The 13,209-nt window shown below is 56.6% G+C and overlaps 1 protein-coding gene across 3 annotated transcripts; it reads left to right on the plus strand.

Annotated features, from left to right (window-relative positions):
- Positions 1 to 127: 127 nt before the first annotated feature.
- On the plus strand, positions 128 to 11,739 carry CASC3 (CASC3 exon junction complex subunit). Of its 3 annotated transcripts, XM_036398911.1 has the most exons (14): positions 128 to 413; positions 2,431 to 2,458; positions 2,750 to 2,787; positions 4,189 to 4,347; positions 4,424 to 4,575; positions 4,958 to 5,134; positions 5,338 to 6,023; positions 7,499 to 7,563; positions 7,752 to 7,866; positions 8,416 to 8,514; positions 9,058 to 9,272; positions 10,369 to 10,491; positions 10,651 to 10,727; positions 11,305 to 11,739. In XM_036398911.1, exons 1-13 carry the CDS (start codon positions 141 to 143, stop codon positions 10,684 to 10,686), a joined length of 2,166 nt encoding a protein of 721 aa, XP_036254804.1. In that variant the 5' UTR covers positions 128 to 140; the 3' UTR covers positions 10,687 to 10,727; positions 11,305 to 11,739. The 3 variants fall into 3 exon arrangements, with proteins under 3 accessions (XP_036254804.1, XP_036254803.1, XP_036254802.1); XM_036398910.1 differs by having other exon boundaries at positions 10,651 to 11,739; XM_036398909.1 differs by lacking the exon at positions 10,651 to 10,727.
- Positions 11,740 to 13,209: the final 1,470 nt, after the last annotated feature.

A 13,209-nucleotide genomic window follows, 5' to 3' on the forward strand; every position in this document is an offset into this window, starting at 1 on the left:
GGTGACGTCATTTCCGCGAGGCCGGTGACGTCACCGTCGCGCGCGGCGCGCGCCCCCTGGCGGGTGCGGTACCGGAAGGGATTGGGGGGGGGGCGGCGGAGGCCGAGCGCGCGCCGTTCCCGTGGTGCCCCGCGGCCAAGATGGCGGACCGGCGGCGGCAGCGCGCCTCGCAGGACAGCGAGGACAGCGAGGGCTCGGCGGCCTCCGACAGCGCCGGGTCCGCTCCCGGTTCTCCCCGCTCCGCCCGCTCCCGCTCGGGATCCGGATCTCGCTCCCGTTCCCGGTCCGGCTCGCCCCGGCTGTCGCACCGCCCGCCGCGCGGCGCCGCGGGGGCCCTCGGAGCTGGGCCGCGGGGCCGAGGGGCTGAGAGCGCCGGTGGGGCCGGGGGGAAGAGCGCGGCCGAGTCGGAGTGTGTGAGTGAGGGGTTGGGGGCGCCTCGGGGATGGGGGGCTCGGGGATTGGAGTGTGGCCGGGGGATGGCGAGGGGGGCTTGGGGACACTGAGCACCCTGGGGATGGTGGGGGGCTTGGAGAAACTGAGGAGCCTGGGGATGGCGAGGGGGGCTTGGGGACACTGAACACCGTGGGGATGGCCCGGAGCTTGGGGACACTGAGGACCCTCGGGAGGGAGGGGGCTGAGGGGAAGGTTCTGGTGTCTGGGGGAATCAGGAGGAGGTTTGGGATCCTGGGGAAAGGAGGGAGGGGGCCCAAAGATGTTCCGGTGTCTGGGGGTCCCGAGGGGAAGGCAGGGGGTGGGACACTGAGGAACCAGGGCAGGGAGGGGGCTGAGAGAGGTTCTGGTCTCTAAGAGGGGCTGAGAGAGGGGTTCTGGTGTCTGAGGGGAGCAGAAAGAGGGGTTCTGGTCTCTAGGAAGGGCAGAGAGGGGTTCTGGTCTCTAAGGAGAGCGGGGAGAGGGGTTCTTGTCTTTGAGGGGGCCTAAGAGAGGGGTTCTGGTGTCTAGGGAAGGCTGAAAGAGGGGTTCTGGTTTCTAGGGAGGGCCTTGGAGAGGAATGAGAGACCTGGGGGGCTCTGCTGTTGGGGGGACTGCTATTAGGACCTGCAGGGTGTGGGGACACTGGGGACAATGTGGGGGGTGGAGAGCTGGGGGAACACCAGTCTGGGGAATTGGGGGAATGGCCTGAACCCCCCCAAAATATGTGTGGGAGAGCTGGGCTGGAGCAGAACCCCAGGACCAGGCTTTGCTCTGGCTCCCTGTGGCTGGATCTCGCCAGTCTGAGATCCCATCCCTGTTCTTGGGGTGCTGTGCCTGTTCCTGGGGTCCCTGCAACAAGGGCAGGTGTGGGGTGGGTGCTGCTCTCTCCCCCCACTGTGCAGTTCTACTTTGCAGTTTCACATCCAGGTGCAATTCCCTCCTGGTTTGGGTTCTGCTGGTGGTTTTTTCCAGCTCTTTCCTGTTTTAGGTTCCAGGGCTGGTTATTTCCAGCTCCCCCTGACTCCCTGGGTGTTTTTCTCTGGTGGTTTTGGGTTTATCTTGTCACCTTGGTCGGGTTGTTTGTGCTCTGGGGTTGTGTTTTTCTGTACAGTTGGGTTGATCTTTGTCTTTGTGCTGGAATCATGGAATGGTTTGGTTTGAAAGGAGCCTCAAAGCTCATCCAGTTCCACCTTCTACTTTGGGCAGGGAGCAATTTCCACTATCCCAGTTTAATCCAAGCCCTGTCCAACCTGCCCTTGGACACTTCCAAGGATGGGGCAGCCACAGCTTCTCTGGGCAGCAGTTTTACTGGGCACTTTTCCTTCTCTGAGCTGTTTGCTTCTTCCAGCCCCTTCCCTGAGCTGAGCCTCTGTTTGTTATTCCCTGTTCTTGCCCTTTCCCTGGCTCTTGGTTGCCAGGGGAGGGATCCTGGCTCCCCTGTCGCTGTCACTCCACTCCCTGGAGACCCCCAACACCAACAGGCTGTACTATGCTCTCCATCTTCCCCTACTGTCGCTGCTCTAGAAGGTTCTTGGAGCCTTAGAAAGGCTCCAGTTTGTTTCTTCTTGGTCACTGGAGCTGAACTTCCAAGGGTGGATGCAATAGGGTCAGGGCCAGACCTTGCTGTTATCATGTATGGGATGCTGGGTATTAGGAGAAATGAACATTAGGACAAAAGAACAGCTGTTAGGAAAAGGTATTAGGGTAGTAGATACTAAGAAAATATGTTCTGAGGGAATTTTTCTTCATGGAAGGGGTGGTCAGGCACTGGCCCAGGCTGCCCAATTCCCTGAAGTGTACAAAAACTGTGGATGTGGCTTTTGGGGACGTGGTTTAGTGGTGACGTGGGGCTGGTGTTTGTTGAAGGTTGGACTTGATCTTAAAGACCTTTTCCAATCTCAACAATTCCATTATTCTGTGGTTTAATGATTCCATGTTGCTAGGACCTGGCTGCTGCCCTCCCCTGCTCTAACAGCCCTCACTTTTCTCTCTCTGCAGGAAAGTGAGGATGGCATCGAAGGAGATGGTGAGTGATGGCTATTGGGCAGGGTTGTTTGTGTGCAAAAAAGTAAAAACCAGTCAAAACAGCTTTTCCAACAACCCTGTGGTTGTTGCCATGCCAAATATCCATTTGTAACAGCAGGCAAATGTGGGGTACAGGGACAGTGTCCCAGACTCTTCCCTGCTCCCCATAGCTGACTGTGGCATTGATCCAGGGTGCTGCTGGCATCCAAATTCCCTTTGGGAAGGGTTTGGTCCCATGGCAGAGGAGCCATGTCCAGCCCTGCCCTGACCCCACTCCTCTCCCTCCCCACAGCTGTGCTCTCTGACTACGAAAGCGCCGAGGACTCGGAGGTAAGGGTGACCCCTGTCCTGCTGAGCCCCTGATTCCCGTGGAATTTCAGCACAAACCCAGTTTGTGTCCTTGGGTCCCTTCCCTCTGTCTCCTGAGGAAATGGCCTCCCCCACTCCCAGCCCCTGGCACTGGGACCAGTGTCACTGTGCTGCTGGGGAGGGTGCAGGGCCAGTATGTGCAAGGGAAAAACCCTCCTGGCTCCTCACACTGGGAACTGGATTTGCCATGGCCAAGAAGGGCGTGGGAGGAGTGTGGGATGCTTGTTGGGTTTTAATTAGTTGGAATTCAAAAGCAAAGTGGTGGTTGGGAGCATCCCAGGGGCTTCCCTCTGTTCTGAGGGAGCAGCTGGAAGGGGAATGCACTTTGGGAATTAGGGGGTGCTAAAGGAATCCCATCCCACCCATGCCTGGGGGGCTGCAGGTTCCCCTGGATTTTTAGTTCAGAACTCTAAAGTTTGAGATTTACAAGGAGTTTAGAGAAGTTCTGGTGTCTTAAGAATTATAGCGAAGGCTTTCTAAGGAAAATCCATCTGTGTTTTAGGAATCTTGAGGGAAACAGTGGCTAGAGACTAGCCAAACCACCAGGCAGAGGAAATCCAAGCTGTTTTTTTGGGAATTAATCTCAGTTTGGGAATTAATCTATGGCATTAACAAGGAAGGAGCTCTGCAGGCTGCAGAGGTGCTGGGGCAGCTTCCAGAGCTCTTCCAGCCTGGAATCCCGCGTGGAGGCTCCCAGTGGCAGCAGGGTTGTTGCATCACTGCCTTGCCAGGATGACTCTGTTCCTGTACCTAAAAATAATGCCCAGCTTGGGCTTCCCCAGCGTAAACACCGGGAGCAGCCGACGTGCAAGGGCTGTGTTGAAAGAGGAAAATGGAGCAGGGTTTGGTTAATCACCCCGAGCTATTTTTAGTTCGGCTCCAGCCTCCGGAGGCTCCTGGGGGTGAAACCAGGTCATGCTCCTGAGCAGAGTGAGTCAGCTGAGGAACTCCAGGGAATTTGGAAACGTGGCCCTGGCTGGATCCAGGCCCTCAGTGTGGAAGGAAGGGCCTGAGATCACCAGTCTTCCCAGTCTGCAGGAGCCTTTTTGGAGTGGTGGGATGGCACATCTTTGTGGGGCAGCTGATCCCAGCTCCATTCCAGAAAACCTGTTGGATCCTCTCTCTCTTTGGAGGAGTTGTGTTTAACCTTTGCTTTTCCTGTAAAAACATGGGGATAGGAAGAATTTTAGGAGCTAATCATCTGCTCTGGAAGAGTCGTGTCTAACAGCTGGAGCAGGGATCTGACTCCAGAACTGAGGGAATTTCTGGGCAGTCTGTTGCTGGATCTGACTCCAGGTTTAGGAAGATTCCTGGCAGATCTCTTGGTAACGGAGCACATTTGAGTCACTGGGTGTCTCCCAGGCAGAGGAAGAGGATTACAGCGAGGAAGAAAGCTCCAAGGTGGAGCTGAAGCAGGACAGCAACGATTCCTGCGAGTCGGCGGCCAGAGGGGAGAAGGGCAGTGAGAAGGTGGATGCCAAGGGAGCGGTGACGGGCGAGCGGCAGAGCGGGGATGGGCAGGTGGGTGTCCCACGGCTCCGGGCTGGGGGCTGGCAGCAGGACTGCTGCAGTGGTGAGAGCTCCCTGCTTCTGACAGGAGAGCACCGAGCCTGTGGAGAAGAAAGTTGGGAAGAAGGTTCCCAAGCACCTGGATGACGATGAGGATCGCAAGAACCCGGCGTACATCCCACGCAAGGGGCTCTTCTTTGAGCACGACCTCCGAGGGCAGACGCAGGAGGAGGAGGTCAGGTATGTGAGCGTCCCCCTGGGGCTCTGGGAGGGACAGGCCAGCTTCCAGGTCAGCCTCTGGCAGCAGGGCTCCTTGCTTCAGTGGGATGCACTGGGAAGTCTGTGCTTCCATTACCTGCCAGGACACTTTAGCTCTTTGTTTTGAAGGAGAGATGCACAAAACCCACTTGTGCCAGGCAAAACCCACTTGTGGCTGACTCTTCCAGCTGCTTTTCCCAAATAGCAGAGGGTCACCAGCAGCTGCTGGGCAGGAGGAGGAAGGAGGGATGCTGCCTCCTGTGCCTTCCCTGCCCCAGGAATGCTCAGGCTCTGTATGGAACTGCTCGAAACTGCCACATCTTGACCTTACAGCCCCTTGCTCCTCCCTGTGTCCCTTTTCCAGGCCAAAGGGTCGTCAGCGGAAGCTGTGGAAGGACGAGGGGCGCTGGGAACACGACAAGTTCCGTGAGGATGAGCAGGCCCCCAAGACCAGGCAGGAGCTGATTGCTCTGTATGGGTACGACATCCGCTCAGCCCACAACCCCGACGACATCAAACCCCGCAGGATGCGCAAGCCACGGTGAGCCCCAGAGTCCCACCAGGGCCTGGATTGTCCTGGGGAGAGGGACCAGGACTGGAGATGCAAAGAGGGAAAGCTCAGTCACGTGGGACCATGTTCCTGGGGTTTCTAGATGTGCATACTGGGAAGGTGTTCCCTGACACAAGTGATTCTTCCCACCCAGGGGTTTCTTTCTATTGAATTATTCTATTTTTCTCCCTCAGCTTTGGCAGTCCCCCTCAGCGAGACCCCAACTGGTCCAACGAGAGGCCCCCCAAGCCCCCAAGGCACCAGGGTGCCAAGAGCCCCTCGGCTCCCCCACGGTCCTACAACAGCCGCAGCTCTGGCAGCGCTGGCAGGATGCCCCCTGCCAGGAACTACCCCAGGATGGGGGGCTACAAGGACACCCGTCCAGGCTACCGAGCTTCAGAGGCCACTGTCCTGCACAGGAACGGGGAACAAGCCAAGCAGGAGGGTGGCTACCGTGGGAAGCACGCAGAGCAGAGCCCATCCAGGGACACGTCCCCTGAGCTGGAGGTGGGACATGTCCATGGCAGCCCTGGGAAGGAGGAGGGGGCTCTGGAAAACCAAGCCACGGGTGCTGATGCTGTGCAGCCACCACCGGACAGACCAGTGGAGAAGAAATCTTATTCCCGGGCAAGAAGGACCAGAGTCAAGGCTGGGGAGGCAGGGAAGGTGGCAGAGGAGGTGCCTGCTTCTGAGGGGCTGGCTCCTGTGATTCCAAAAGCCACGCCAGCTGAGACCTCCCCCACACCAGCCAAGAGCAATTGGGAGTCACCAGTGGAATCCAGCGTGGATGGACTTGAGCAGGAGATGACCCAGATGAACCTGACAGAGCAGAACTGGAGCCCGGGGCAGTCCCAGTTCATCCCGCCCCGGGAGCTGAGGGGTAAGTGGGAGCAGCCTCCTGGTTTTCCAGCAGCCCAGTGCCTCCTGATCTGTGCAGCTGGTCAGAACTGAGCTGTCTCTGTCCAAGCCCTGTCCCAGGGTGGGTGCACAGTGGCAGTTTCTGCTGGGAAAGTGCTGCAGTATGGCTACAACAGAGAAAAAGGGAAAATAAACATTTTTGTGTAGGTGAATGGAATTAGGGCTGGGAAGGATAGAAGGGATCCTTTCCCTGTGGTGTGAATCACAGCAAGACTGACCCCTGCTGCAGGAGAGCACGAGATAAGGATCAATAATTGGCTCTGTGATGTCCTGCTCAGAGCTGAAAGGAACTTCTTCCTGTTTATCAGCTCATTTCCTGGCACTGGGATTTGGTTACCAATAGCCAAGGCCTGGCAGGGATTGGCAAATCCCTTTGTGCTTGGGAGGAGGGAGGGACATGGGACAGAGTAACTCTGGTGCCAGCTGAGGACAGTTCCAGTTGCACATCCACAGAGAGGTCATCCAGGTATAATTATCCCTTTGCAGAATTAGAGTCTGTGCCTGGAAGTGTCAGAATGCTTCCCGAGGGGAGTAAAACTGGAGCAAGGAGAAGGAAGCGACTTGGCTGCTTTCATAAGTGTCTGTGAGGTTGAGGTCATGGAACCAGAAGTCATTTGGTACTGGTGGCACTGTGAAGTCTGTGAGAACAGACCCCTGGACAGGCTGGAAACATCACAGTGGGATGAGAATTCAAAAGTGATGAGATTGTCTGGTTTAGGGTTTTTTTTTAATGCACAAAAATGAAGCATCTTCCCCAGTTTCCCACAGGCCAGCTCTTGGCTGCAGGTACACAGTCATGTTCTGCTGTGAGAAGGATGATGACTCTGCTGTCCCTTTTTTGTCCCTAGCAGAGGAGGGAGGAATTATTCTGGGAAGCATTTGGCTCCCATCCGTCCATTCTGTATCCCTCTGTCAGTGATCCATGAGCACTTCCAGGGTTTGTTTGACCCATTTTCACTCCCTTGGAATCACCTGTGATCACCTTGGCATTGTAATTTTAAGCCATGGTTTAAAATTCACTTTGCTATGAATTCACATGGATTCAGTTTGCTGTTGGAATCCAAAGGAGCCTGTGATAGAAGTGTTTACACCCTGCAGAGGGTTTAAACTGCAGCTACAGATCCCACATGGATCCTTGATCCATCTGGAAGAGATCTGAGTCTCAGCAGACACAGAGCTCAGAGCAAGACCTGAGTTTCAAGCTGTGGATTTAGTTTTGAAACAGGATTTAGGCATTACTGAGCACCTTGAATAAATGCACAGCGACAAAGCAGCCTCTAATTTATCCCAAAATATTTAAAATCACCGAGGCCATGAAGTCCAAAGGTTCCACGTCATGGGAGCGGGAGCTGAGCTGCAGCCATGCCCCCGGGTGAGGCAGCTCCAGCCTGGGAACCAGCACAAATCACAGTAATAACCAGTCTGTTCCTTCCTCAGGTATTCCCAACCATGTGCACGTGGGAACTGGGCCAGCACCGCAGTTTAACCGGATGGAGGAGATGGTAACGCGTGATCCCGGAGCGTGACTCGCACACGGGCTCTCATTCCCTCGGCCTTGTGCTAATTACAGCCTCTTGATGCCTCAGCCTTTCCCTTGTGGGGGTGTTTGGGGGTGACCCAGGGGAGGTTTGGGGGTCAGGGGTGCGGGGTGGGTGCCCCACAGCCCCCCCTGACCCCTGGACTCTCACAGGCAGTGCCGGGGGGGCGTGTGAAGCGCTACTCATCGCAGCGGCAGAGACCCCCCGTGCCAGAGCCCGCGCCCCCCATGCACATCAGCATCGTGGAAGGGCACTACTATGACCCACGTGAGTGTTTCCTTCCTGCTCCTGTGGCTCCGTGTGATCCCTGCTCCACGTGAGCAACTGGAGCAAGGATCTCCCCATTTCTTTCGGGGCTGGAACTGTGTCTTCTCTTTTGTTTGTTGTGTCCTCTCATACAGTGTCTCAAAGGCAGCTGGGAGCCTGCCTGGTTGTGTTCAAACCCGTGGAATTATCCTCAGAGTTATCCCCTCTCTGTGCCAGGGCTCTTAGGACACCCCAATTCTTCCTGAGAATTGGGATTAAAATTGAATTTTAAATCAGGTCTTTGACGTGTGAGCATGGGGAGAACAGAACTGGGGATGGATTAGGAATTCCCTCCAGCATTTAAAGTGTTAGAGAAGAAATTCCCTGAGTGTTTTCCTGCTTTCTAAAGGGAGTAGGAGGCTTTTCTTTAGGGAGCATGTCCCATCTGTGAGCCCTGGAGCCTCTGTGTGCTGTGGGAGCCCTCAGGGCAGGCTGGGCTGTGTGTGCCCAGCTGCAGGGGACTGAAATTCCATGGAGCTTTTCCTCACAGCCTGTCATGTGTTGTTGCAGTACAATTCCAGGGACCAATCTACGCCCACGGTGAGAACCCAGCCCCGCTGCCGCCCCAAGGGATGATTGTGCAGCCGGAGATGCACCTCCCTCATCCAGGTGAGGAGCCAGTGGGACACCCCTGGACTCGGGGAACAGAGAACTCTGCTCTCCCACCGCCTCTATCACAGAGAGGAATCCATTTTCCCTAATTTCTACAACATGGAAGAGACCTGCTCCCTCCTGCAGTGAGGCTGAACCGGTATCAGTTTTAATAAAAGAAAAAATAGATGTTTCTGGAGCTTCCAGCCAGTGCAGGACAAGGGGAGCTGAACCTTTGGCAGCTCCCAGCTGGATGTTTGCAGGTCCCTGTGGGGCCTCAGCAGGCTGGGCCGCTCCCTTCCGTGGGCACTGGGCTGGTTCCTCACTCCCTGGCCCTGTAGCTCAGGAAAAAGCAGAACTGGGAGCTGTCTAACACGTTCTCTGCTTGCCCACACAAATTGTTTCCTGCAGTGGAGTTGCCGTGGGGCCACATCTGGTTCTGCTGAATCCGGACCTGGGGAGGGGGCTGTGTTCTGCTGCTCTGTGTCCCTCCCCAGCAGGGAGCAGAGCATGCTCCTTCCTGCTGCTACCCAGGGACGCTCTTTTTTGGGTCACCTCCAGGTTTACACCCCCACCAGACGCCCCCTGCCATGGCAAACCCCGGCCTGTACCCCCCAGCAGTGTCCATGCCCCCGGGGCAGCCCCCGCCGCAGCAGCTGCTCACTCCGACTTACTTCTCGGCCCCTGGAGTGATGAATTTTGGGAATCCTGGCTACCCCTACCCCCCTGGAGCTCTGCCCCCTCCGCCCCCTCCTCATCTCTATTCCAACACGCAGGTAAGCCGGGTGCGCCGTGGCTCCTCCCCAGGCAGGAGCAGGTGGGATGGTGTGGGGGTGTGAGGTGTTCCTGGGAGAGGATGTGCAAACAGCTCCATGGGGAAAGGCTGCTGGAATCCCAGAAAGGATTGTTCTCATGGCTGCTGTGCAGCTCCCTGAGTGTGGCAGGCACTGGGTGAAATCCTGTCCTGGAGGGTGTGGAATTGAGGTGTTCCCTTATGGAAGAGGGAGACAGCCCCTCCAGGGCCCTGCTGAGCCAAGGATACCTTGGGAATGGCTTTGGAAGTCAGTTCTGTTTGATATAGAGGCTGGGAATTGCTGGTGTGAGCAGCATGGGGATGGGTTTTCATGCTCCATAGCTCAGCTTGGTATCTAAGGTCACTGCTAGGCTGTGAGGAGGCAGATTGGATTGGGTCCCTGAGGAGGCAGATCAGACCAGATCCTGCAGGGACATGGGTCAGATTCCTCTGAGGAGGCAGATCAGATCAGATCCCTGAGAAGCCCGATTGGATTGGATATCTCTGAGGATCAGACCCTGTGAGGAGGCAGATAGACCTAATCCCTGAGGAGACAGACAAGACCAGATCCTTGAAAAGGCAGATGAGACCAGAGCAGACCAGATCCTGGTGCCGTGGTGGCTGGAGCAGGGCTGACAGGCTGTGACTGGAGCAGGGCTGACACGCTGTGGAAGGCTGGAGAGCTGCATGTTCTCTGAGCTCCCAGCCATCCTTGCCCTTCCCACTGCTCCAGCTCATCCTGGCAGGACCTCACCCTGCTTTGAGGGCAGTTTCCCCTGAGGCTGCAGGGCTGGATGTGCAGGGGAGCTGTGTTCAGACAGAAAAGCTGCTGTTGGGAAGTTCAGGCATTCCATGGACTGCAGGGTGAGGGAATCCCATCTGCACAGGCTGTGTCCTGTCCCTGCTGGAGCTGGGGGACATTGATGAGGGGTGGGGACACACAAGGAGCTTCGGAGGCTGATCTCTGGGGGACACAGCCCCTCTTGCCCTGGCTGGGGGCTGCTGTCCAGCCCCACTGGGTGCCAGGAGGGGCTCACAGGGCCCCCCAGCCCAGAGCTCTGATCCTGCTGCTCCTGCAGGCGCAGTCCCAGGTGTATGGGGGGGTCACCTACTACAACACTGTCCAGCAGCAGGTGCAGCCCAAGCCCTCCCCGCCCCGCCGGACGTCCCAGCCTGTGACCATCAAGCCACCCCCTCCAGAGGTACCATCCCCTCGCCTTTGCTCCTTGTGTGTGTGTGTGATGTCACTGGTTTGTGTGTGTGAGGCTGCAGTTTCCTCTCCCATCCCCCAAAAAATAACATTGTTCTTTTGTAAGGGGAAATCTTAAACTGTCTCATCTCTGACCTGTCCCAAACCTCAGCTTCTCGTTGCAGGTGGTAAGCAGGGCTCCAGTTAATTTGAGTTACTTAAATCTTTAAAACTAAAACCACGTAAAAAGTAAGTCTAAAGTTGACTCTTTTTTATTTTATTTGTTCAGGGTAGAAAACAGGACGATTTTGAGAGGGAAAAATCCAGCCCTGGCTGGAGGAGCTAGGAGGCAGGGAGTTCTCTGGAAGGATAAACATTGAGAACTCAGCAGATAATTCAGGCAGTAGAGTTAAAGGTTTTTCAGGATGTGAGTGCTTCCCTGTGCTGGGAGTGATCTCCTTGCTCCAGTGCTGTGAGCTGTGCATGTGTGAGCGTGCTGGAATGCCATGTGTGTTTTTGGTTTCCCTTTCCATATCTTCTTCATGTATGGCAGCCAAGCAAGCCCAGACCCGGGCAGACATGTGCTGGTGGGTTCCTGTACATGGGGAGGGCTGAGAAGCAAATTGTCTGATGGAGGGGCCCTGGAAAGGCCTCGTGATGGAAAAATCTGGAACCATGAGGAGAGGTTGGCACAGGGGGGCTGGTTGTGCCCAGAGAGGTGGGTGGGGTGGTTGCTGGCAAGACCCAGCCATAGCACTGTTCCCCCCATGTAGGGGTTTGGGGGGCCCTAAACCTCTGCTGCTCTTCCCTCTTCCCCCCCTCCCAGGACAGCAAAGGTGAAAAATCAAAGGAGAGGAGCAACACGTAGGGACACAGCCACAGGAATCCCAGCACCAGACTCAGCCCCTCGGCAAGGAGGAAGGCTGCTCCTTGGAATGGCTCCTTCCCTGCGTGGAGGTGAGGCAGCAGGATGAGCCACCTGCACTGTGCTCAGGACCAGGCACTTCCCCCATGGCCTGAGCAGTGCCTTCCCAAAATCCATCTTGCTGCTGCCCACTCCCCTTCTCCCCCGTGCTGGGGCCGCCAAAGAACCAATCCCTGAGTCGGTCCTTGGCCACAAGTTCTCCCAACTTCTCCCCGTTACTAAACGTTCCTCGCTCCCTCCTGGGATGTCAAACTCTGCTGGCTTGATCGTGGTCTCTGTTTTTATTTAAGGAATGAAGCAGCTCCTTCAGTAAAGCTGATTTGTTTCTTTTGGGTATTTTGTTTTTATTTGTTTGGGTAAGCAGCAGTGACATCCCCCCCACCCCAGTTCATTCTTCTTCTCAATTCTCTTTTCAATTAGCAAGTTGGTTTCTGCCACTTTTGGAGCAGGGGAAGGGCAATGGAGCCGTGGGAAGCTGTCAGGAATGCACTGCCTGGGCAGGAACCACTTAACTTAGGAGCTCCTCCTGATTCTTTTCCCAACAAAACTTGGTAACTGGTGTGTGTGAGCTCTCAGGTGGGAATCCACAGGGTGACCCCCATCCCTGCCACCCCCAGCAGCACAAGGGGATGTTTCCACCCTCCCTCTGCCAAATCCACAGAGAGAGGAGGAGGTTTGTGGGCACCCAGCACCCCGACGCTGCCCGAGCAGCCCAGCCAGCACCCAAACCAGCTCGGCAGGGCCAGGTTTGCTCCCAGCACTTGGGTGTTGCTGCTGGGGCTGTGGAGGGTGTTGGAACCCGCCCCAACGCACCGGGCTGGGCTCCGGCCTCACAAGGAAGCACCTCAGCCCTGCTCCAGCTCCTGCCTCACTTCCCCACAGCAGCCTTGTGTCCCCTTTGGGATTCCTGACCCCACGGGGTCACTGTCACTGCAGCTGTGCCACTCTGTCCTGGCTGGCTCTGGTGTGCGGCAGCGCTGCCGCTCCTCATCCCGCATCCCTCCGGCCCCGCTCCGGCTTGGCCACGTCCTCGCAGCCATTTGCAAATTGCATTAGGAAACTTGGCAGGGCCGGCTGCTGATCCTGCCCATTCCTGCCGGTTCCTGCTGCTCTCCTGAGCACGTGCTGGGACGCCGTGGGGACGCGCCAGTTGCTGGCTGAGGGGGACGGCACCGAGCGAGAGGTGGCTCGGCCACCCCGTCCCCATCTGTGGCCAGGATGAGGGACCAGAACCCACCTGCTCATTCTCTGTGTGGATCCCTCATCCATGCCTGGCTCTCCAGCAGAAATTCCTTTGTATGATATTTGTGACTCCGTGACCTTTTGTGTCTTGTTTCAGCCACCAAAGCTGAATCCCCTCATCTTTTAGATGTCATTGACACATTGGTTACACAACTGAAATCCTGGACCTTTTACCTCCATCCCGAGGTTTTGGTGTTATTTGGATTCCCATCGTGTGGGATGCACATTTAACAGCTTTGTAGGAAGCAGACAGCTCTTGTATGTCCTTCCTGGGGCTGAGACCCACAGGACCAGCGTCCACCTGAGCTTCCCTGGCAGGACCAGTGCCACCTCTGCTGTCTCCCAGGAGCTGCTCCCTCCCCAGGGGCCATTCTCCCTTCCCAGGAGCCACTCTGCTCTTCCTAGGTACAGCTCTGCCCTTCTCAGGAGCTCACAGTGGGACTGAAATTGCAGCTCTGCTGTGCCTGGCACCAGCCGCCCTCACTCCCACATCCCTGGAAGCAGCTGCCACCCATCCCCAGCCCGGCTCTGCCCCACTAGCGGGGCTGGAGGGAGCCCCTTGTC

The sequence above is a fragment of the Molothrus ater genome, chromosome 27, assembly GCF_012460135.2.
Source record: "Molothrus ater isolate BHLD 08-10-18 breed brown headed cowbird chromosome 27, BPBGC_Mater_1.1, whole genome shotgun sequence".
Classification (NCBI taxonomy): Eukaryota; Metazoa; Chordata; class Aves; order Passeriformes; family Icteridae; genus Molothrus; species Molothrus ater.